The 16,443-nt window shown below is 50.2% G+C and overlaps 7 protein-coding genes across 7 annotated transcripts; 3 read left to right on the top strand and 4 right to left on the bottom strand.

Moving 5' to 3' along the window:
* Positions 1-570: 570 nt before the first annotated feature.
* On the bottom strand, positions 571-3,534 carry FMAN_00803 (uncharacterized protein; the record flags this gene model as incomplete). The annotated part of the gene is made up of 1 exon (XM_041827631.1): positions 571-3,534. One exon carries the CDS (start codon positions 3,532-3,534, stop codon positions 571-573), a length of 2,964 nt encoding a protein of 987 aa, XP_041676136.1.
* A 1,687-nt stretch (positions 3,535-5,221) lies between these two features.
* FMAN_00802 (uncharacterized protein) lies at positions 5,222-6,055 on the top strand (the record flags this gene model as incomplete). Its single annotated transcript, XM_041827620.1, has 5 exons — positions 5,222-5,282; positions 5,360-5,379; positions 5,450-5,537; positions 5,593-5,810; positions 5,861-6,055. 5 exons carry the CDS (start codon positions 5,222-5,224, stop codon positions 6,053-6,055), a joined length of 582 nt encoding a protein of 193 aa, XP_041676135.1.
* Positions 6,056-6,301: 246 nt separating this feature from the next.
* On the bottom strand, positions 6,302-7,492 carry FMAN_00801 (uncharacterized protein; the record flags this gene model as incomplete). The annotated part of the gene is made up of 3 exons (XM_041827608.1): positions 6,302-6,935; positions 6,983-7,259; positions 7,309-7,492. The coding sequence occupies 3 exons, from the start codon at positions 7,490-7,492 to the stop codon at positions 6,302-6,304; spliced, it is 1,095 nt and encodes a 364-aa protein (XP_041676134.1).
* A 435-nt stretch (positions 7,493-7,927) lies between these two features.
* On the top strand, positions 7,928-8,851 carry FMAN_00800 (putative multiubiquitin chain binding protein (MBP1); the record flags this gene model as incomplete). Its single annotated transcript, XM_041827597.1, has 2 exons — positions 7,928-8,218; positions 8,273-8,851. 2 exons carry the CDS (start codon positions 7,928-7,930, stop codon positions 8,849-8,851), a joined length of 870 nt encoding a protein of 289 aa, XP_041676133.1.
* Positions 8,852-10,171: 1,320 nt separating this feature from the next.
* FMAN_00799 (uncharacterized protein) lies at positions 10,172-10,769 on the top strand (the record flags this gene model as incomplete). Its single annotated transcript, XM_041827586.1, has 3 exons — positions 10,172-10,398; positions 10,455-10,582; positions 10,648-10,769. The coding sequence occupies 3 exons, from the start codon at positions 10,172-10,174 to the stop codon at positions 10,767-10,769; spliced, it is 477 nt and encodes a 158-aa protein (XP_041676132.1).
* A 605-nt stretch (positions 10,770-11,374) lies between these two features.
* Positions 11,375-13,233, bottom strand: FMAN_00798 (uncharacterized protein; the record flags this gene model as incomplete). Its single annotated transcript, XM_041827575.1, has 3 exons — positions 11,375-12,009; positions 12,058-12,393; positions 12,444-13,233. The coding sequence occupies 3 exons, from the start codon at positions 13,231-13,233 to the stop codon at positions 11,375-11,377; spliced, it is 1,761 nt and encodes a 586-aa protein (XP_041676131.1).
* A 1,041-nt stretch (positions 13,234-14,274) lies between these two features.
* On the bottom strand, positions 14,275-15,547 carry FMAN_00797 (uncharacterized protein; the record flags this gene model as incomplete). The annotated part of the gene is made up of 2 exons (XM_041827564.1): positions 14,275-14,606; positions 14,692-15,547. The coding sequence occupies 2 exons, from the start codon at positions 15,545-15,547 to the stop codon at positions 14,275-14,277; spliced, it is 1,188 nt and encodes a 395-aa protein (XP_041676130.1).
* Positions 15,548-16,443: the final 896 nt, after the last annotated feature.

Raw genomic sequence — 16,443 nt, 5'->3', positions numbered from 1 at the left:
CATCTTATACGAGTTTGGGATATAATAGCTTATGCTTAATTTTTCCTTCATTACATAAACTACATAGGTAGGTTAGACTGGAAGCTCTCTTCCTAAGTAATGATACGACGACACAAACATTAACATCGTTCATTGTCTCATAACACCAATATCACACTTTCAAAGGTTGGCCTGACTTGCTGAGTAACACTGCGTCTTTGGTTTTGAGCTGTATAATTAACTTGTGTTTGTTCCTATCGATATTTTTATTCCTGTTCAAATAATCTTCATACAAAGGAAACCTTCATTCCATCAAGTAGGATCCGAACACCATGTTCTGTACTATTTACAATGGTATCTGCAAGCACATAACATGATATATCCATAACCCATTCGCCAAGCACATGCAACCTAACCTAACCTAACCACCCACCATTACGCGTGAAATCATCACGCATCCCAACATCGTCTCTCATACTTAGTTATTGTGTCCCTTCTTATATCCAATCCCAAAAAATAAATCTTCATCTATGTATGAAAAGTGTCGAGCGAGTGCGAGTTGACAAAAGAGAATCTTCAATGTTGAGCAGATCACTCACAGAGAGCAATCTTGATGGTCTCAGTACCAGCCTTGGGCTTCTGAGCATAACCGTTGAGCATTCGGAAGCCGGATTTGCAGTTTCGGCCCTCCTCGAACACGGCAGCAACGCCATCCAGGCACTTGCCAGCCTCCTCCATGGCAGTTCCAGTAGTAGTAGTATCGGCGAGTCGGAGCTCACCAGCAACCTTCTCCATCTCACAGCGGAGGAGCCAGCGCTCCCAGTTCCAGCCGCCAGCAATGCTGCAAGCGCTTGCAATATCATCACTGCTTCCCATAACCATGGCGTCCATCTGGCAGGTCTTGACATCCTGGCCATTAGGGCTGTCCTTCAGAGGAGGGGTAGGAGGCTTGAACATATTTCGTCTGGCACCCATGGGCAGACACATCCAGATGCGGCGAGTGTCTTGGAAGCCGGCACGGGCCAGGCGACCAAGCCAAAGCTTGGTAGGGTTTGGGTCATAACCAAGAGTCTTGAGGGCAAAGCCGAACTCAACGCTCTTTGCCAGTCCAACGGGACCAGCGTTGATGATGTCTGAGTCCAAGAGTGAGAAATCAAGATAGCCACCGGGCTTGAGAACGCGCATGCACTCCTTGAGACAGGTGTCCCACTCGTCTTCCCCGTTTTCACCAAAAAGCTTGAGGATGCTGTGAAGTTCTCGGGCAGAAATGAGATCGAAATGGTTGTCTGAGAAGGGGAGACGAGAAAACTTCTCAACAGCAACTTGTCGATGGTTGGGGGGACCACGGACATTGCAGTTGGAAAGTTGACGAATGGACTTGGTTGTGACAGTGTAGACCTTGGTGTTGGGGAACTGGAGCGCGCAGTGCCACGCCCAGTCGCAGGTAGTCTGCCCGCCCAAGTCAAGGACTCTAGCGCGCTCGCGAGTAGTGCCGCCCTGTCCAGGGGCTGCGCGAGAAAGTCGAGCAAGTCGTTTGGTCACTGGAGCAGAGATGAGGCGACCACCGTTGAGCATCTTCACGGCGGCAACGTGCCACGCAGCAACCGTCACCTGGTTCATGGCCTCAACTTCCTTCTCTCGGCGGAGCTTCTCAGGGTCATCAATGATGTTATCATCGCCACGAGCAACATTGGCGCTGAGTCTCTTCTTGGCGGACTGTGGAACGACGCTGAGCTGGTACTTGCCGAGAAGCTGGTTGCGATGAGACTCCTTGAGGGAAACGCGCTGAGCCTGGATAGCCTCAAATCGAGCAAGCTGGTGGACAAACACATCCTGGCGCTGAATGCGGATGATGTAGTCTTGAAATGCCCGGTAGTAGGCAGACTCGCGGCGGACGAGCATGGAAGGCAGGCGCTTGGGGTGATCAGATGTGGAGACAAGGTTGGAGAAACGAACGCTCTTCTTGACAGGAACAATGGAAGTTTCTGGCTGAACCTTGAGGGGAGGAAGCTCGGTTTGAATCTGAGGAGCTTCAATCTCCTCCTCAGCCTCCTCAGTGATGGTGTTGAGCCCACCATCGTCCTCGGTTGACTCATCTTGGACACCACGAAGGTAAGATCGTTGAGCCATGAGCCAAAGCTCAGTGCGATCAAAATGGGAGAGAGCCTCCTTTTGTTGCTTGCGAGCATACTCAGGATCGTAGTCGACCACAATCTCGGTGGGGGCATCCTCAGCCTGGGGTGAAGCTGGGGCATTGGCGGAGTCGACAGTAGAGGGAGCAGTCTTGTGCTCGAAGACGGGTCGAGCAGTGGGCATATCGTCCGAGAAGTCATCCTCCTCCTTGAGCTCAACGACTTGCTCAACGATGGGCCCGGTGGGGGCGGGTGTAAACCTGACACTACGATAAAAGTCCTCGACGAGTTCCTTACGCTTAGGGACAGGAGGAACCGAAGCGTCCATGTTCCAGGGACATCGGTAGAACTGTTCAGCGGTGGTGGACGTAGGTGGTGGCATATCCTCGGGGGACTTGGAGGGCATGTGCCATGTGTTTCGGCTTCGGGGAGATAGACCGGAGAAGAAACCGCCAGGAGATGGAATATCAAGCTTTGTCAAGTCTGCAAGAGACTGACGGTTAGGGTTGGGAGAGAAGGCTCTGTTGATAGCTGGCTGCGACTGGAAGCTGGTGATGAGTCGCAGTGGTTGTTGTCGCATCTCAACAGTTGGCTGGACAGAATGTTGTTCAGGCACCTCAAGAACTTGAGATGGCTGTTCATGGAGGTTCTCCTCGCCACTAGCAAGGGCGTGGAGGGTAGCAAGAGCGCCAGGTTGTAGTTGGACGCCAGCCCAAGCATCTTCGGTGTTTGAATCCTCATTACCGATTATGGGTGTGGGCGGGGCACTCATAGCTGCGAGCTGCTCAGAAGTCAAACTCCCATCCAAGGATGGGGGAGCTGACATGGTTGGTGTCTCTGCTGCATGTTGCTCATGCATGAACTCCATCTGAGCAGGCGACATTGTCAGTTTGACAGAAGGGGTCAGAGGGACTGGAGAAGTCATCGACTTCTTCATGTTGTCCACAGCAGACCACGTCTCAACAGAGTTGTCGCGTGTTGCTGGAATGACAAGCGGGGTTGGTTGCTTGGTAGGGACCTGCCTCGACCTAGCAGACGCTTTTCGCTTGAGCATATCCTCTTCATCATCAGTCACATCGTAAAGGTCCTCGAACTCCGTGGCCTCGGTGGCGACACTATGGCGATTCCAGGGGTTGCTGGAGGTGGTTGGTGAAGTGTCGGCAGCCGAGTCAGTTGAAGGTGATGATGGGAGAATAGGAGCAGAAAGATAGTTCATTCCTCTTGGTGTAGGGAAGTGGTCGCTCATCGGTGTTAGCCATGCCTCAATCTTGAGTTGGGCATTGCCAGCGCGTCTCGTCCTGCGACCTCCGTTTTGAACCATACCATCGTCGCTATCCTCCTCAATTATAGGATTAAGTCTCCCCCTGTGCTTCCGGGCCAGCGAAGAGTCCAGGGGGTAGTATCGGTTTTGTGTATCAGCCATGTTGCGTATCTGTCAGTTATTCCCGATATCTGACTCCTGCCCGGGGGCTCAACGCAATAAGAAGGCTATGTATTAGTCGTTATAGTAAGATCTGTTCGACGACCGGCGTCAGTATTAAGTGCGTGAAAACGACAGGATGCCTCGATCAACGAAGCCTCTATGCAGAACTGCGAAGTGACACAGCACGGAAGGCTGAGGACGGAAAGAAGAGAATGCGGAAGAAGGGGGCCAGGCTGCTGGCCGGGGGATTGTCATAGTCTTAAAGCCCGAGGACTGGTCCAGAATCACCAATCTCGCTGGAGCGGCTATCCGAAGTGCGGGCTTAGAATGAGTTGGGCGGCACGCACTTGCAGTAGCACATCCCAACTCCACGTCTAGGTGGGCCGATGCGTCGACAGACATGGTAGCGTGCCGCACATGAAGCGTGGTGGAGGCGGGGCCTGAGAGCGCCAATATCCTGCTGGAGAACCTGACTGGCACACAAGGCTGCGAGTGCTATGTGAAGTTTGTTGGCGGTAGACAAGACGAGCAGAGGTTGCATCAGGGTAGCATCCATTCCCGGCCACTAGGTCGGTTGATCCCCGCTATCGAACAACTAATACATTCAAATGACCAATAGGAAACACGATCGTGTATTTCTATTTTTGGATGACAGCGATTGACAGGGGTAGAACCTGTTGCGCGCGCGAAAGTTGTGATGACAGTTACAGGCGTGAGAGACTATTGGTCCATTGTTACCGCTGTAGGGCCAATTAGCCGTAAAGTTGTTTCTTCGGCGGCTAACTGCCAGGACTGCCTCTTGGCCTGTGTCTCTCAAGTTGCTTTGAATGCAGAAACATTTTGTGATAGCACTGCCTGAGCGCATGAGCAAAGAGGCCATGAGGTCGCTCGATTGATACAAGTCATGCAACAGAGCTGGCCGAAAGGAGCGATTTCTGAACAACTCGGATGTCATTGAATGAGCGTAGGCTCGTTTGGACAGATCACTGGCCGTAGACAGTTCAAGATGAAATGAGGATGGCCAGCTTGGCAGGCCATGGTATGATCGATCAAACGTTGCGAGATGAGGCAACCGCCGAGATATGAGGTGATTGTTTGATATTTTTCGATCCAAAAGCCAGCTCACAATGTTGAATAAGTAATTTATGAATATGATACAAGTGACGTAGGTCATGTTCGACTTCACGGTGATCTCAAGGAGGCTCATGATGTAGATTCGGTAAGCATCCGTTCCCTCTTGGCTGTGGGGGCCGAGATGCCGTCGGTACAAGCAAGCGCGTATATAACTTCGATGCAACCTTATCGATATTATCACCAACGCGTAGTCCTCGTTTGTTACATCGCGTTGCATGGATGAGTCTTGCATTGGTTTGCTTGGGGATTTACCCACTAAAGTCGGAAGGCCTTGCATGTGCTGCCTCAGGCCTCAACTACGTCCACCGTGGTGAAGCAAGTCCTATGCGTGGCCTGAGCTCACTCACCTTGCTCACCTCGGCCGGCTCACCTTGGCTCACCTTGCTTGGGACAAGGCCCAAGTGCCCCTCCATGAAATTTACCCCGCCATAGGTTAAGCAAGATCAATCTAGCACGACGAGAGAAACGCGTACTACTTCCATACAACCATAGCCTTTTTTGCTCCAAGCTCTTTGCATACACTTACTATTATAGCATACAGCTTGGGATCTCTATGGCTGACGTTGAGCAAATGGAGGGCGAGCCCCAGGGACGTATTGTCAAGTATTGTGGCGGTATGTTCTTTTATGACGGCGTTTGATTGATCATGATGCAAAGCTTGAAGCAATAGCTGACACAACCTTGCTCACAGTTTGCACTCTACCCCCGGAGGTAAAAATCTCCCTTTACAAATCCACGCCTCGTCGAGAGAGTTCCACAACCTGATTAATCGGCCAAGTAGTACTGCGAGTATGGCGGAACCGTCAAGAAGTGCCAGGAATGGCTAGAAAAGAACGAACCAGAGCTTTACAACAGGATCTGGTCCGCAGGTACGAAGTCCAAAATGTCCAGGACATGGACATGCATTGACATTGAGCCGTATAGAGGCCCTTGAGGCTGCTACCGCATCACTATCCGTCGAGGCCCAGAAACGAGCCGCTAAGGACGCACAGAAGAAGACCGCTAAGGCTGAAGCCGCCGAGGCAAAACATGCCGACCTGTTAGCCAAGAGTGTTGTCACTATCAAGCGCATTGAGCGAAACAAGAAGAAGTTTGTCACGGCTGTGATAGGACTCGAGTCGTTTGACTTGGAACTCAAGAAGGTGGGTTTCCTACCTCAGCGGATGATCACCCCATACTGAACATACCATAGGTCGCCAAAGATCTTGGCAAGAAGTTTGCTACAGGCTCTTCAGTGACCAAGCTCCCAGGTGGCGGAGAAGAAATCGTCGTGCAGGGTGATGTCAGCGTTGAATTGGAAGAGTTCCTGCTTGAGAAGTACAAGCAGATCCCCGAGGATCATATTGAACTTGTCGAAGACAAGAAGAAGAAGAAGGGTGGTTCATAAGTTTGGGAGATACCAAAAGGCATTTGTGATTGAAAATTTCCAGAGTGTATTTTTTGGAAACACTCGCGCTCCTGGGTTTCTTATGGGCATATACAGTTTCAAAAGAATATCATAAAGTAACATGGAGCTTTCCAGTGCACCGCCATGCGCTTTGACCCTGAACTCCCATACCATGATCCTGCAATACTTGCCGAGACAATCAAAATACCAATTACGTTCTAGTGACACCTTCCATCAATGTTCGTTCTATGCTCGTTTTCGTAAAGTTCGTCCTGTACCCGTGCTTGCAGTTGAAGGGTTGCTCTTCGCTGTTGTTTTGCGAACTGCCCCTGTCGTCCCCTTACGCGATGCTGTCCCCCTTTTGACTGGAGCACTCTTGGTTGCGGGTCCCTTCCTTATCACGGTGCCATTGCTCGACTCACTGGACTCGCTGTTGGCAATGGATCTACGCGTTGTTCGTGTACCTGGCCGAGAAGTAGGCGCTCTTGAAGTAGTACTTGTTGCTGGTACTGCTTTCTTATTTCTGGTGGCAGCAGTAGTGCTGTTGGTCGACATTGAGCTTGTGGTAGAGTTTGTCGTCATCTTGCGTCCAGCGCCAGCGCCAGCGCCAGCGCCAGCTCGCGTCGCCTTTGCCTTCTCCACCATGCTTGACAGCATACCAGAAGCTGTAGCCGGGCGCTTCAGTGGTGAAGCTGGTCTTGCAATACCAGACTTAGTAGGTGATGGAGGCCGATTTGCCATTCGTGAGTTGGAGGATGTTGGCGACAAGATTTGCCCTGATCGGGCATGTGACACGTCCGTGGTTGTTGCAGCTCGAGCCCTCTTCTTAGCAGTCTCGGTATGCTCAACCTCGTTTTCCTTGTCTCCTGAGATTGCATCACTGGATCCTTGTTAGTTTACGAATTCAAGGTTTCATATTATGCATACCTCATGCGCTTCTTTGTGCGTGGGGCGGGTTTCAAATTATTAGCCGCCGATTGAATCTGCTTTGGCGGGCTTGCTGCCCATGTTGCTGTTTGTTTTCGCGTAGAGGTCGATTTCGCGGCTCGTTGTTGCTCCTGATCCACGAATTTCTGTAGCAAGTCTCCCATCTTCATATTCCTCATTGACATGGGGACGCGGTTGAGTCGCATTTCGATACGGGAGCGAACTGTTGTTGCCATGTAATTGTATTGGGCTCTTAATCGACGAGCGCGTTCTGTAACTGAGAGGTTGTCAGCGGTGCATTTCGTGACAAATCAACAACCACATACTCTCGAGTTGCATGTTATCGATCATAGCTTGTTTTTGTTGCATCGTGATAGCACCCGGCGTTCGCTTTCTGATGGGGCTTCGTGGTTGCGCTGAAGGGCTCCCGCTGTACAGAGGAACATGTTCAACCATGGTCTTCTTGAGAGGGGACTCAGCAAGCTGCTTTTTGGAAATTACTGGAGCCATCGTTATTATCAGCGCTGAATGTGTTTGAAGACAAATGCTAAAAAGTGCTGAAATGTAACTGAAGTTGCAGTGGATTACCCCAGGCGCGTTGGTTAGGGGTGGAGCTCGCTGAAAGTAAACAAAGTATGTGGGTCTGCATCATTAGGTAAGCCAACTAGCTGTTCTGGCGCAAGCAATTGGTGGCGGTGGGAACTGGGTATAGGTACACGTTGGTGCGCAATGATCCCCGCAGTAACCAAGTAGCACTACTTCACATCATCAAGCTACCTACACTCCGCCAGGCTGAACTGCGTTACGACACTGGGAGCTTGACCTTCTCACTATCAACCAAGCTAAACACCAATATCAAACACTTCCTCCACGTACAAACTTGCCACAAACTCCTACAGCTGCACACGATATTTGCACAGCTATAGAACAACAACAGCACCCAATATGGTTCTTGAGGCGGTTATGGTTGTCGTAGACAACAGTGAGAGCAGCAGAAATGGCGACTATCAACCTACTCGATTCGAATCGCAAGTCGACGCTGTCAACATCACCTTTCAGACCATCACACAAGGAAACCCTGAATCATCCGTTGGGTTGATGAGCATGGGAGGCAAAGGACCTGAAGTGCTGGTGACTCTCACCACTGAGCAGGGCAAGATCCTCGAGGGCCTTCACAGGACGAAGAAGAAGATTGGAGGCTCATCCCATCTCAAGACGGGTATCCAGGTGGCTACTGTAAGTCTCGAATACGGCTAAATATAGGGGTGCCACGTACTGACGTCTCTTTAGCTAGCCTTGAAGCATCGCCAGAACCGATCCCAGCGTCAACGAATAATAGTCTTTGTCTGCTCCCCCGTTGAGGAATCAGAGAAGGAGCTTACCACACTCGCAAAGAAGATGAAGAAAGCCAACATTTCGGTCGACTTTGTCCTGTTCGGCGACCTCGATGACGACAGCACTAAGAACAAGCTGCAGCTCTTTATTGACACCGTCAAGACCAACGAAGGCTGCCACTTGGTCGTCATTCCTCCCAGCAGCAAGCTTCTTAGCGACCAACTCATTTCGACCCCCATCCTCCTTGGAGAAAACGCTGGTGGATCTGGCGGAGCTGGAGGCGCAGGTGGTAGCAATGATGAATTCGAGTTCGGTTTCGACCCTGCAATGGAACCCGAGCTCGCACTGGCTCTACGTATGAGTATGGAAGAAGAAAAGGCTCGGCAGGAGAAGGCAGCTCGCGAGGAAGAAGAAGCTGCAAAGAAGGCCTCACTGAGCGACGTCAAGGAAGAAGATGAGAACCAGGGATCGAGCAGCAAGGACCAAGACAAGGGCGGAAAGAAAGGCGACGGAGACAAGATGGACACTTCATAGTAGACTGCGGTCCAGCTCTGTCAACATTGCAGCAAATGTATAATAGACACAGGCTAGGGGAGTTTTAGACGACAAGAAGATTAAAGCCATTACGATACATGCTGATTCCGATTACTCCGTAAATCTACCCAATACCCGTCTATCGATTATTGATCTCCCGGATGTACGAAAGTAGTTTCCGGTCAAAAATATCACACCGAATAGGCATTTCAAGAGAATAGAAGGGGTTCTTCATGACGTAGTCTGCATAGAGGTCATAGATCCTGCGGATAGTGACATCGACATTTGCTTGTGTTGTATCGGTGAAGAGAAGGAACTTTGTCCCTGTCATTGTGTTGAAGCACTGCATGCGGAAGTTTTCTGTCTCAAGAACCTCTAAGCCTGATGATGGCTCCGGTCTGTTTCCTGGCGGTGTTGCACCTGGTAGGTTCTTGACAGGATTGAGACGAGATGTAATGGCATGAACGCTGAGATTGATGTGAGTTCTGATGTGCCCATGAAGAGATTCGGGCAGCTTTTGAAGACTGAAGAGGTACTTACCCATGAAATGTTCCTGCGAGAACTAAATAATCATTTGTGCTGATTGTTTGAAGGCCTTCGTGGAAGTTTTTGTTGTAGACTAAACCTCCGGCCTTGTTGATGACGATGAGGGCAAAGATAGTCCTGGCTTATTAGCACCTATCTTCATCATACTTTAGTGTTCGGCCTCACATGATTTCTTTTGTGTGTGTATGATCGGTCTCTATCAGGACATGAATAGTCTGTTTAGCTTCCCCTGAGGTTCACTAAGCCATCTATTTCAAAGAGGAGACCATGAACAAGGTTGAGTGCTGAGAGATGAGGGAGATGAGCTGCGAATGAGAGAGTTAACGTCAGTCGCGGTTGTTCTGGGCGCCCTTACAGCCTGTAGCGATTAGTCTCATGAATCCCGTCGTTTCTAAGGGCCTATCGAGCTTCTTATCTTGCTGTTCGTTCTTCAAGGTTGACAGATTGACAAGCTGCCCTCAGCGGGGCCGCCACGAGACTCCATCACTGAAAGCAAGTGCCTCTGTTCAGGGAGGTGCCTGGCCTAAGACAGCCCCACTACCTAATTAAGCTGGGGTACGTACATTGCATTGTCTTGTTCTTCCTTTCAGCCTCCGAACTTTGGATTCTTCTAGGTTCGTCTTTCAACTTTCAATAATTCACTCCCGACTTTTCTGAATCCGAATCCCACTCATTCACCGACTTCTCCACAACATCCGCGCATCGAGTGCAGACACGCAAATACTACGCGATTAAGAATCCAGCTGAAGCGCATTCTATATAACTGCTCTCGCAATGGAGGACGAACAACAAATCCCAGCTGCTGCTGCGCCTAGGAAGGTTAACCACCCTCGCACCTCTCGACCCAAGCCTGCGGCTCCTGGTAATGAGGAAGCTTCCGCAGTTCTGAACCTTGGCGAGTTCCAAGATGTCGACACCTTGACGCTCTCCGAAGCTGCGCTGGTCCTGAATGCCCTCCACGCGAAACGAAAGAACGACCGTAGGAACGTCAACAACACCGAGTAAATATGCCTCCGTGGCCCTTAGATCGTGGGGCGCCAGGACTGACCCTTGCTAGGATGCTGAACTCGACATTGACCTACCTCGACAACTTTGCGCGATTCACACAGAAGGAGAATGTAGAGGCTGTGGAACGCCTTCTTAGCGCACATAAGAACCTCGCCAAGTTTGAGCGCGCACAGCTGGGTACGATCTCCAGGCTTTACTAAAAGATTATACGTTTCTTGAAAATACTAACAGGCTGTCTTCAGGTTCTCTGTGCTGTGAGGGAGCAGACGAGGCCAAGACACTCATCCCTTCATTGGCCGACAAGATTTCGGATCAGGACCTTCAGGACCTCCTCGATGAGATCTCTAAGCTCCAGAATCGATGAAAGGCTTACCTAGCAACAAGATCTGACTTGAAGAAAATTTTACCCAAGAACGGCATAGCTTTTACAGATTGGTTATCACATATCTATTTTTGACATCAAGAATGACAGGGAGATTTTGGAGGTGGGAGATAAAACTCGAGACTCGAGGATAACGAATTATCTTGCATTTGAGGCGCATAGCGGGGAAAAGGGACACCCCATATTGTATTCAGGGGATGCAGAGTCATGCCCTTGCAATTTTCCAGGTTTGATTTCAAGATGGCATGTTCCTTGCCTCGACAGAACTTGGAACGTTTTGTTCTTGCACTACTTATGTTTTATGACAAAAGACTAATAAATCGATTTGCTTCAATCTCGGTGAGTAGAGCTCTGGCGACATGAGTTTGTCTGCGAACTTGCTGGCTTCATTCGTGATGTGGAAGCCTCTGATACACCAGAGAGTCACAGGTTTCATTATGAATTTCCAAAGGCCATGCTCAGGAACTCTGCTGATGGTACTAACAAGTGCCACGGAGCAATAGTGGGCTAGAATTGCGTATGATTGTCACAGACACCACTTGCCTGACTTGGTCAACATATTCATATATAAGGAGTCAAACTACAGTTCAGACAACTACCGTATCAATCGACTTGAGGAAATCCCGAGCATTTCCGCCAGTACTGTGATCCTGCTCCGCAACATGCCTCGAGAAAGCATCTCCCGTCTTAATCACAAATTCTGGGATCTTGACATTGCCCTTTGTCCACACAAACCCTTTGCCTCCATCAGCGGTCCTCTCAAAGCCACGCAGGGCTTTGGGCTTGTAGCTCGGAATTTTGCTCATGCGATACTTGACGCACGGATGGATCATTTCATATGTATCACCTATCTCGCGACCTTTGTCGTCCTTGGTATAGTTGCCAGGGACTCTGTCGACGGAGCCTCCGGCGATCATGGCGCCGGTGAAACTATCAACAATAGGCCCAGTTGCCCAGCCGCTGACCGTCTCCTCTGGGATCTTACGAACGTCTGCTTTCTTGATACCTGTGCGGTCCAAGGAGGCTGCGATGCGGCTAGACAATGGCCCTGGGCCGTAGTCCTTCTCATCTCCGTTTTGAATATTAGTCAGGAGTGGTTTGAGGAGGTTGTAGCGGTCTTGGACTGCTGATTTGCCGAGCTCGCCCAAGCTACCGTCTTCGACGAACTGTAAGTAAGGAGCGACTTGCTCACACATCCAGGCGAATGAGATCAGTGCGATTTCTATTCTCGTCAGTGCCCATCCAGCAGCTCGGACATACAACAACTTACGCTCGAGATCACTCTTCTTCTCAGTAAGGAGGTCATCATTCCCGCCGCCAATGTTGATGTGTACGCCTGGAAACCATACTTGTAATAATTCTGACTTATTGCCCTGGAGATGTTCATACATCTCACCGTCAACTACAGCACCCCATGCATCTTGTAGCTGCTTTTTTGTTGCGCTGGAGTTCTTGTACATCTTCTCCCAGTCGGACCAAAGCTGCTCCACATCCTTAGCAGGCTTGGGAGGGTCATGGTCCTTGTTGGCTGGGAAGTGCCAAAGACTGGGAGAGAACGGTGCTCGATGTTCGTCCAGAGCCAAAGCATGGTAAGCATGCTGAATGTCTGTGAAGTTGTCAGCTTTGAGCTCATGAATTGCGAGAGGGGTTACTAACAGGGACTCAGATGAATGTTATGAAATCCAGGGTCAGCGATCCCGACGGCCTTCTCGAGGAACTTGAGGTTGAAACGAGTCCAGGGCAAATCGGGGATACCCAAGCTTCCAACAGTGTCAAAAACACCGACAACCTTTACGAATCTGGACGACTCAGGGGCATCATGGTGAGGAGGACTGTCCCATTGGGACTGAATTTGGGACCCCCCGTTAGCCTCCTTCTTAGATGGCACACCGTTAACCCATTCCATGTAAGCTTGCGACTTGCGGAAATGGAAACCATCAGGATTCTTTTGGTACAGGGCGTAAAGGTCAGGGAAATCTTGCAGGTCCTTGGGACAGACAATACCAATATCAGTGACGAGACCTGCGACTGCACGAGCGGTATAGGCTCCTCGAGAGAAGCCAAAGCAAAAGATCTCATCACCAATATTGTAGTTCAGGACGATGAAGTTGTAGGCTTCAATAACGTTGCCCACAAAGCCAATGCCAGCACCTCCTTGCCGATTGGCCTCTGCTTGGCCCAGGTCTCCTGTTCCAATGCCGGCATCGTAGTAAACTACTTGCTGCCATACTTTCTCGTCTTTGTCCTTGCCACTACGAGCAATTGAACGGGCAAGCCTTGTAACATTGGACGGGATGTTCTTGAGGCCTGAGACCGAGGACTGCCAAGTACCATCACAACAAATGATGATGCGTTTTGGGGCTGCAAATGCATCTTCTTTTGCTTCATGGTGTGAGCCATCCTCGAGCGGAAGGAAAACTTGTTTGGGTTGAGGTTGAGAAGGCATGTTGATCAGTGGTGTTACTGAGAATGGATAGGACGAAATGCTTGAGCCTGGGCTAAATCACTGCGGTCAAGGTAGCAGTCTCTTGACGGGTCTTTTATAATTGCAATGCTGGGCCGGGCTGGGCTGGCAGGCTGGTTGCTCGCACACTGCCTCGTACCCACCTGTCAGATTCTCTCCGCTTCGCTGCTGTATCTGAGCGCAGCTGAAGCCACAACCTGCTGTGTCTTGGCCGGTGAACCCAGATAGGCTCGATATACCATCACCCCTCATCTTGGCAGGACATTGTGCAGGATACAAGTGTCGTGATAGGTCCCTGTCGACAACGAGGCAGTTGTGGTGAAACTAGTCCAAGCTATGACTGGTGATGTATGTACAGTCAGACATCGGCTCAGATTGGTCGACATGCGTATCCTGCAAGGTAGCAGCGGAGGTTATGTACAGTACAGAAGTCTTCGGCATATAGTAAGCTCGAATTGAATGGCTAGGGGAGGAAAGAAAACACAGGTCCTCGATCCTAAATGACAAAAAGACTTAGGTGATATAGCCTAAGCTTAGTATAGCTTTTGCTAAGTTTATTTTGACACCCAACAGTAAGGTTCGCTGTTTTCTTGCCCCCCGAGGAATGGTTGCCATCATCTGGAAAGGCATAGTAAGACGGTGGTCAGCTCTCCCCCGTAAGCAAGCAATGAGGTGATACAGCAGGGACGGAAACTCGCCCGATTCAGCCCCGTAGAGCGGGCCGCAGGCGGGACAGATTGAACTACCGAGTCTAGCAAGTGTGTGCTGTCGCTGTCCAATAGGAGAATCGGCATGTCGATACGGTGATGAGAGGGGCTTTCACATCGCTCAGATCTGCGCGCCACCTTCTGATTGTTGCAACCTACTTATAGGTAGTATTCGACTTCCAACTAGCGACTCATATTGTACAAAAAGAAAGGGGAGAATGCAAAGTATTCCTTCTCCTCACAACGCCAGAAAATGCTTGCGACATTGACCTCGTCAATTGTGAACACCTGAGCCCTCGAGACTTCCATAAATCCATTACCCTTGATGCGCACCCTCTCCCAGGGCTTTATACTGATTCCAGTGGTTGACAAACTGTTTTTGTTGGCGATCTTCAAGAGTGGCGTTGAGGTTGGCCCGAGGGTCAACAGGATACATAGTCGCCGGGGGATATTCAGCTGCTGCAGCAGGTCCATTTTGGAAAGGACGGTCTGGCTGGCCTGCAGCTGCATGACCTCCTGTCTGAGACTCGTTTGCTTGGGCGTCGCTGAGAGTGGCTGTCGGAAGCTCATGGACAACGTTTTCTGTGGCATCCATCTCAAAAGTGCCAGGTGGTGGGCGAAGGGGGTCGTCTACTCTGTCAATACGGCCTACAGAGTAGTTTTAGTACTTGTTTCGGAAAAGAGTCGGTCACTTCTGACGATGACTCTGATGGTGCATATCGATGAGACGTACCTCCAAATGGCGCGAACGGATCGGTGCTTCCCTTGTTGGCCTTGCGTGACAACACCCGGCTGAGGTAACTCTTTTCCTCCTTCTCATCAAAGTTGTTGTAGGGCATGTCAGCGCTATCAAGTTGCTCGTCGGTATCCTTGCGACGACGAAGAACAATCACAACGAGAACTATAAGAGCTAGAGCCGCAATACCCCCAACCACGCCCCCTACAATGAGACCAATGGAAGGACCCCCAGAGTCGCTATCATCTGCTGAAAGGTTCGAGGCTTCTGTCTCTGTGGGGCTCTGGGCCGGCGTACTCTGGAAAGAGGCGGTTGGGACTGTGTCGACTGCGGTCTCGGTGATTGATTGAATGGATGTGCTGCTGGAAGGCAGCTTGCTGGTGAATATAACCGTATTCTTGGTCACCGTAATTCGAATCGAGTTAGGAATTGTGCGAGTAGTACCCGAGTCTGTCATGGTCTTCGAGTGTGTATGTCTACGAGGGGAAGCGTCGTTCTCAGTATTGTCGTCCATGCTGGTGTGAGAAGAGGGCCGTCTTCGAGTCACGAGAGTGCTTTCGGTGTCAGAGTCATCCGAAGGAAAGCTCGCAGTGAAAATGCTCCCAACAGCAGACCTCACATCTATGGCGCTCTCAATAACAGTGACCTCTGAAGCACTGCTCTCGGTGTCTGACATGCCGCGAGTTAGCCACGAACCGTGGTCTGAAGAATCGTCGTCGCGACAGCCACGAGGCCTGATGCATGGATCGTGAGAGCAGCAGCCTTTAAACTCGAAGTCGAAGTAGCTACATTCGTAGTATGCCTTGTCAGCGCGGCAATCTTTTCCATGGCGAGATTGTGGGCTTGTGGCCATATCGGCAAACGCAGTATAGCAAGAGAAGCAAACGGGCAGTTGAGGGGAAGAAAAGAATATTTGTTTGCCTGGGTTTCGCTCCCTGTTGAGTATGATATTGGTTTGCACTTGTAGCCACCCCAAGAAGTTTCGTTTGATATACTATCGCAGTTTCCGTGAATCTGGGGAGAAGAAGGTAATTACCTACGCAGGATTCTGTTACTCTGCTCCTAAAAAGGTGGATGATATCACCGCCGACTTGATAGAAAAGCACACAAACGAACGGAAATCAAGGAATGAAAAAAGAAAGCAGAGAATCGAGGAGAAATGAAACGATTGCATTTGTGACGTTGCGCGCGGTTTTGGCGGGTTACGCCTGATACAATGAGAAGGAAAGGAGGCGGAGGCGGAGGAAGTTTGTCAGTTACCAGCTGCCAACAGCTGTCGGCCAAACTTCCTCCATCATGACCACTTAAACATTGACCACACCCAAAAGCCATATTACAAAGCAGTACCTACCTACCTAACCTACCTACCTTACTTGGGTACCTTACCTATGCTCACAGTGTACCTAACAAACGGCTGAGGTGCCTCCTATAGCTGAGTGACGATTGTTTTGTAGCAAATAGGCGCCTCCCCCATGCAACAGTTTATTAGATCACGAACACACCTCGTGAGAGCCGAGCAGTGTAATAAGTTCGAATATGCTCAACTCGAGCTAACATGAATATACTCGGTTTATCATGGTTGGGCGGTAATGCTCTGTGCCTATAACCGATCTGCTTTGGTAGTGAAAGATTGGCTGCCCAGTTGCGCCACTTCCCCCTGAACTCTGGATGCCTCATAGAAATCCAAAGGCATCAATTGAGTGTGAGTGTCATTCCTCGTCAGGGTAGTATGAAACGTTGGATCACTGT

The sequence above is a fragment of the Fusarium mangiferae genome (genome assembly GCF_900044065.1).
Source record: "Fusarium mangiferae strain MRC7560 genome assembly, contig: FMAN_scaffold001, whole genome shotgun sequence".
In the NCBI taxonomy this organism is placed as follows: domain Eukaryota; kingdom Fungi; phylum Ascomycota; class Sordariomycetes; order Hypocreales; family Nectriaceae; genus Fusarium; species Fusarium mangiferae.
Note: the sequence above shows the minus strand (reverse complement) of the source record. Positions and strands in the feature narration are given on the sequence as shown.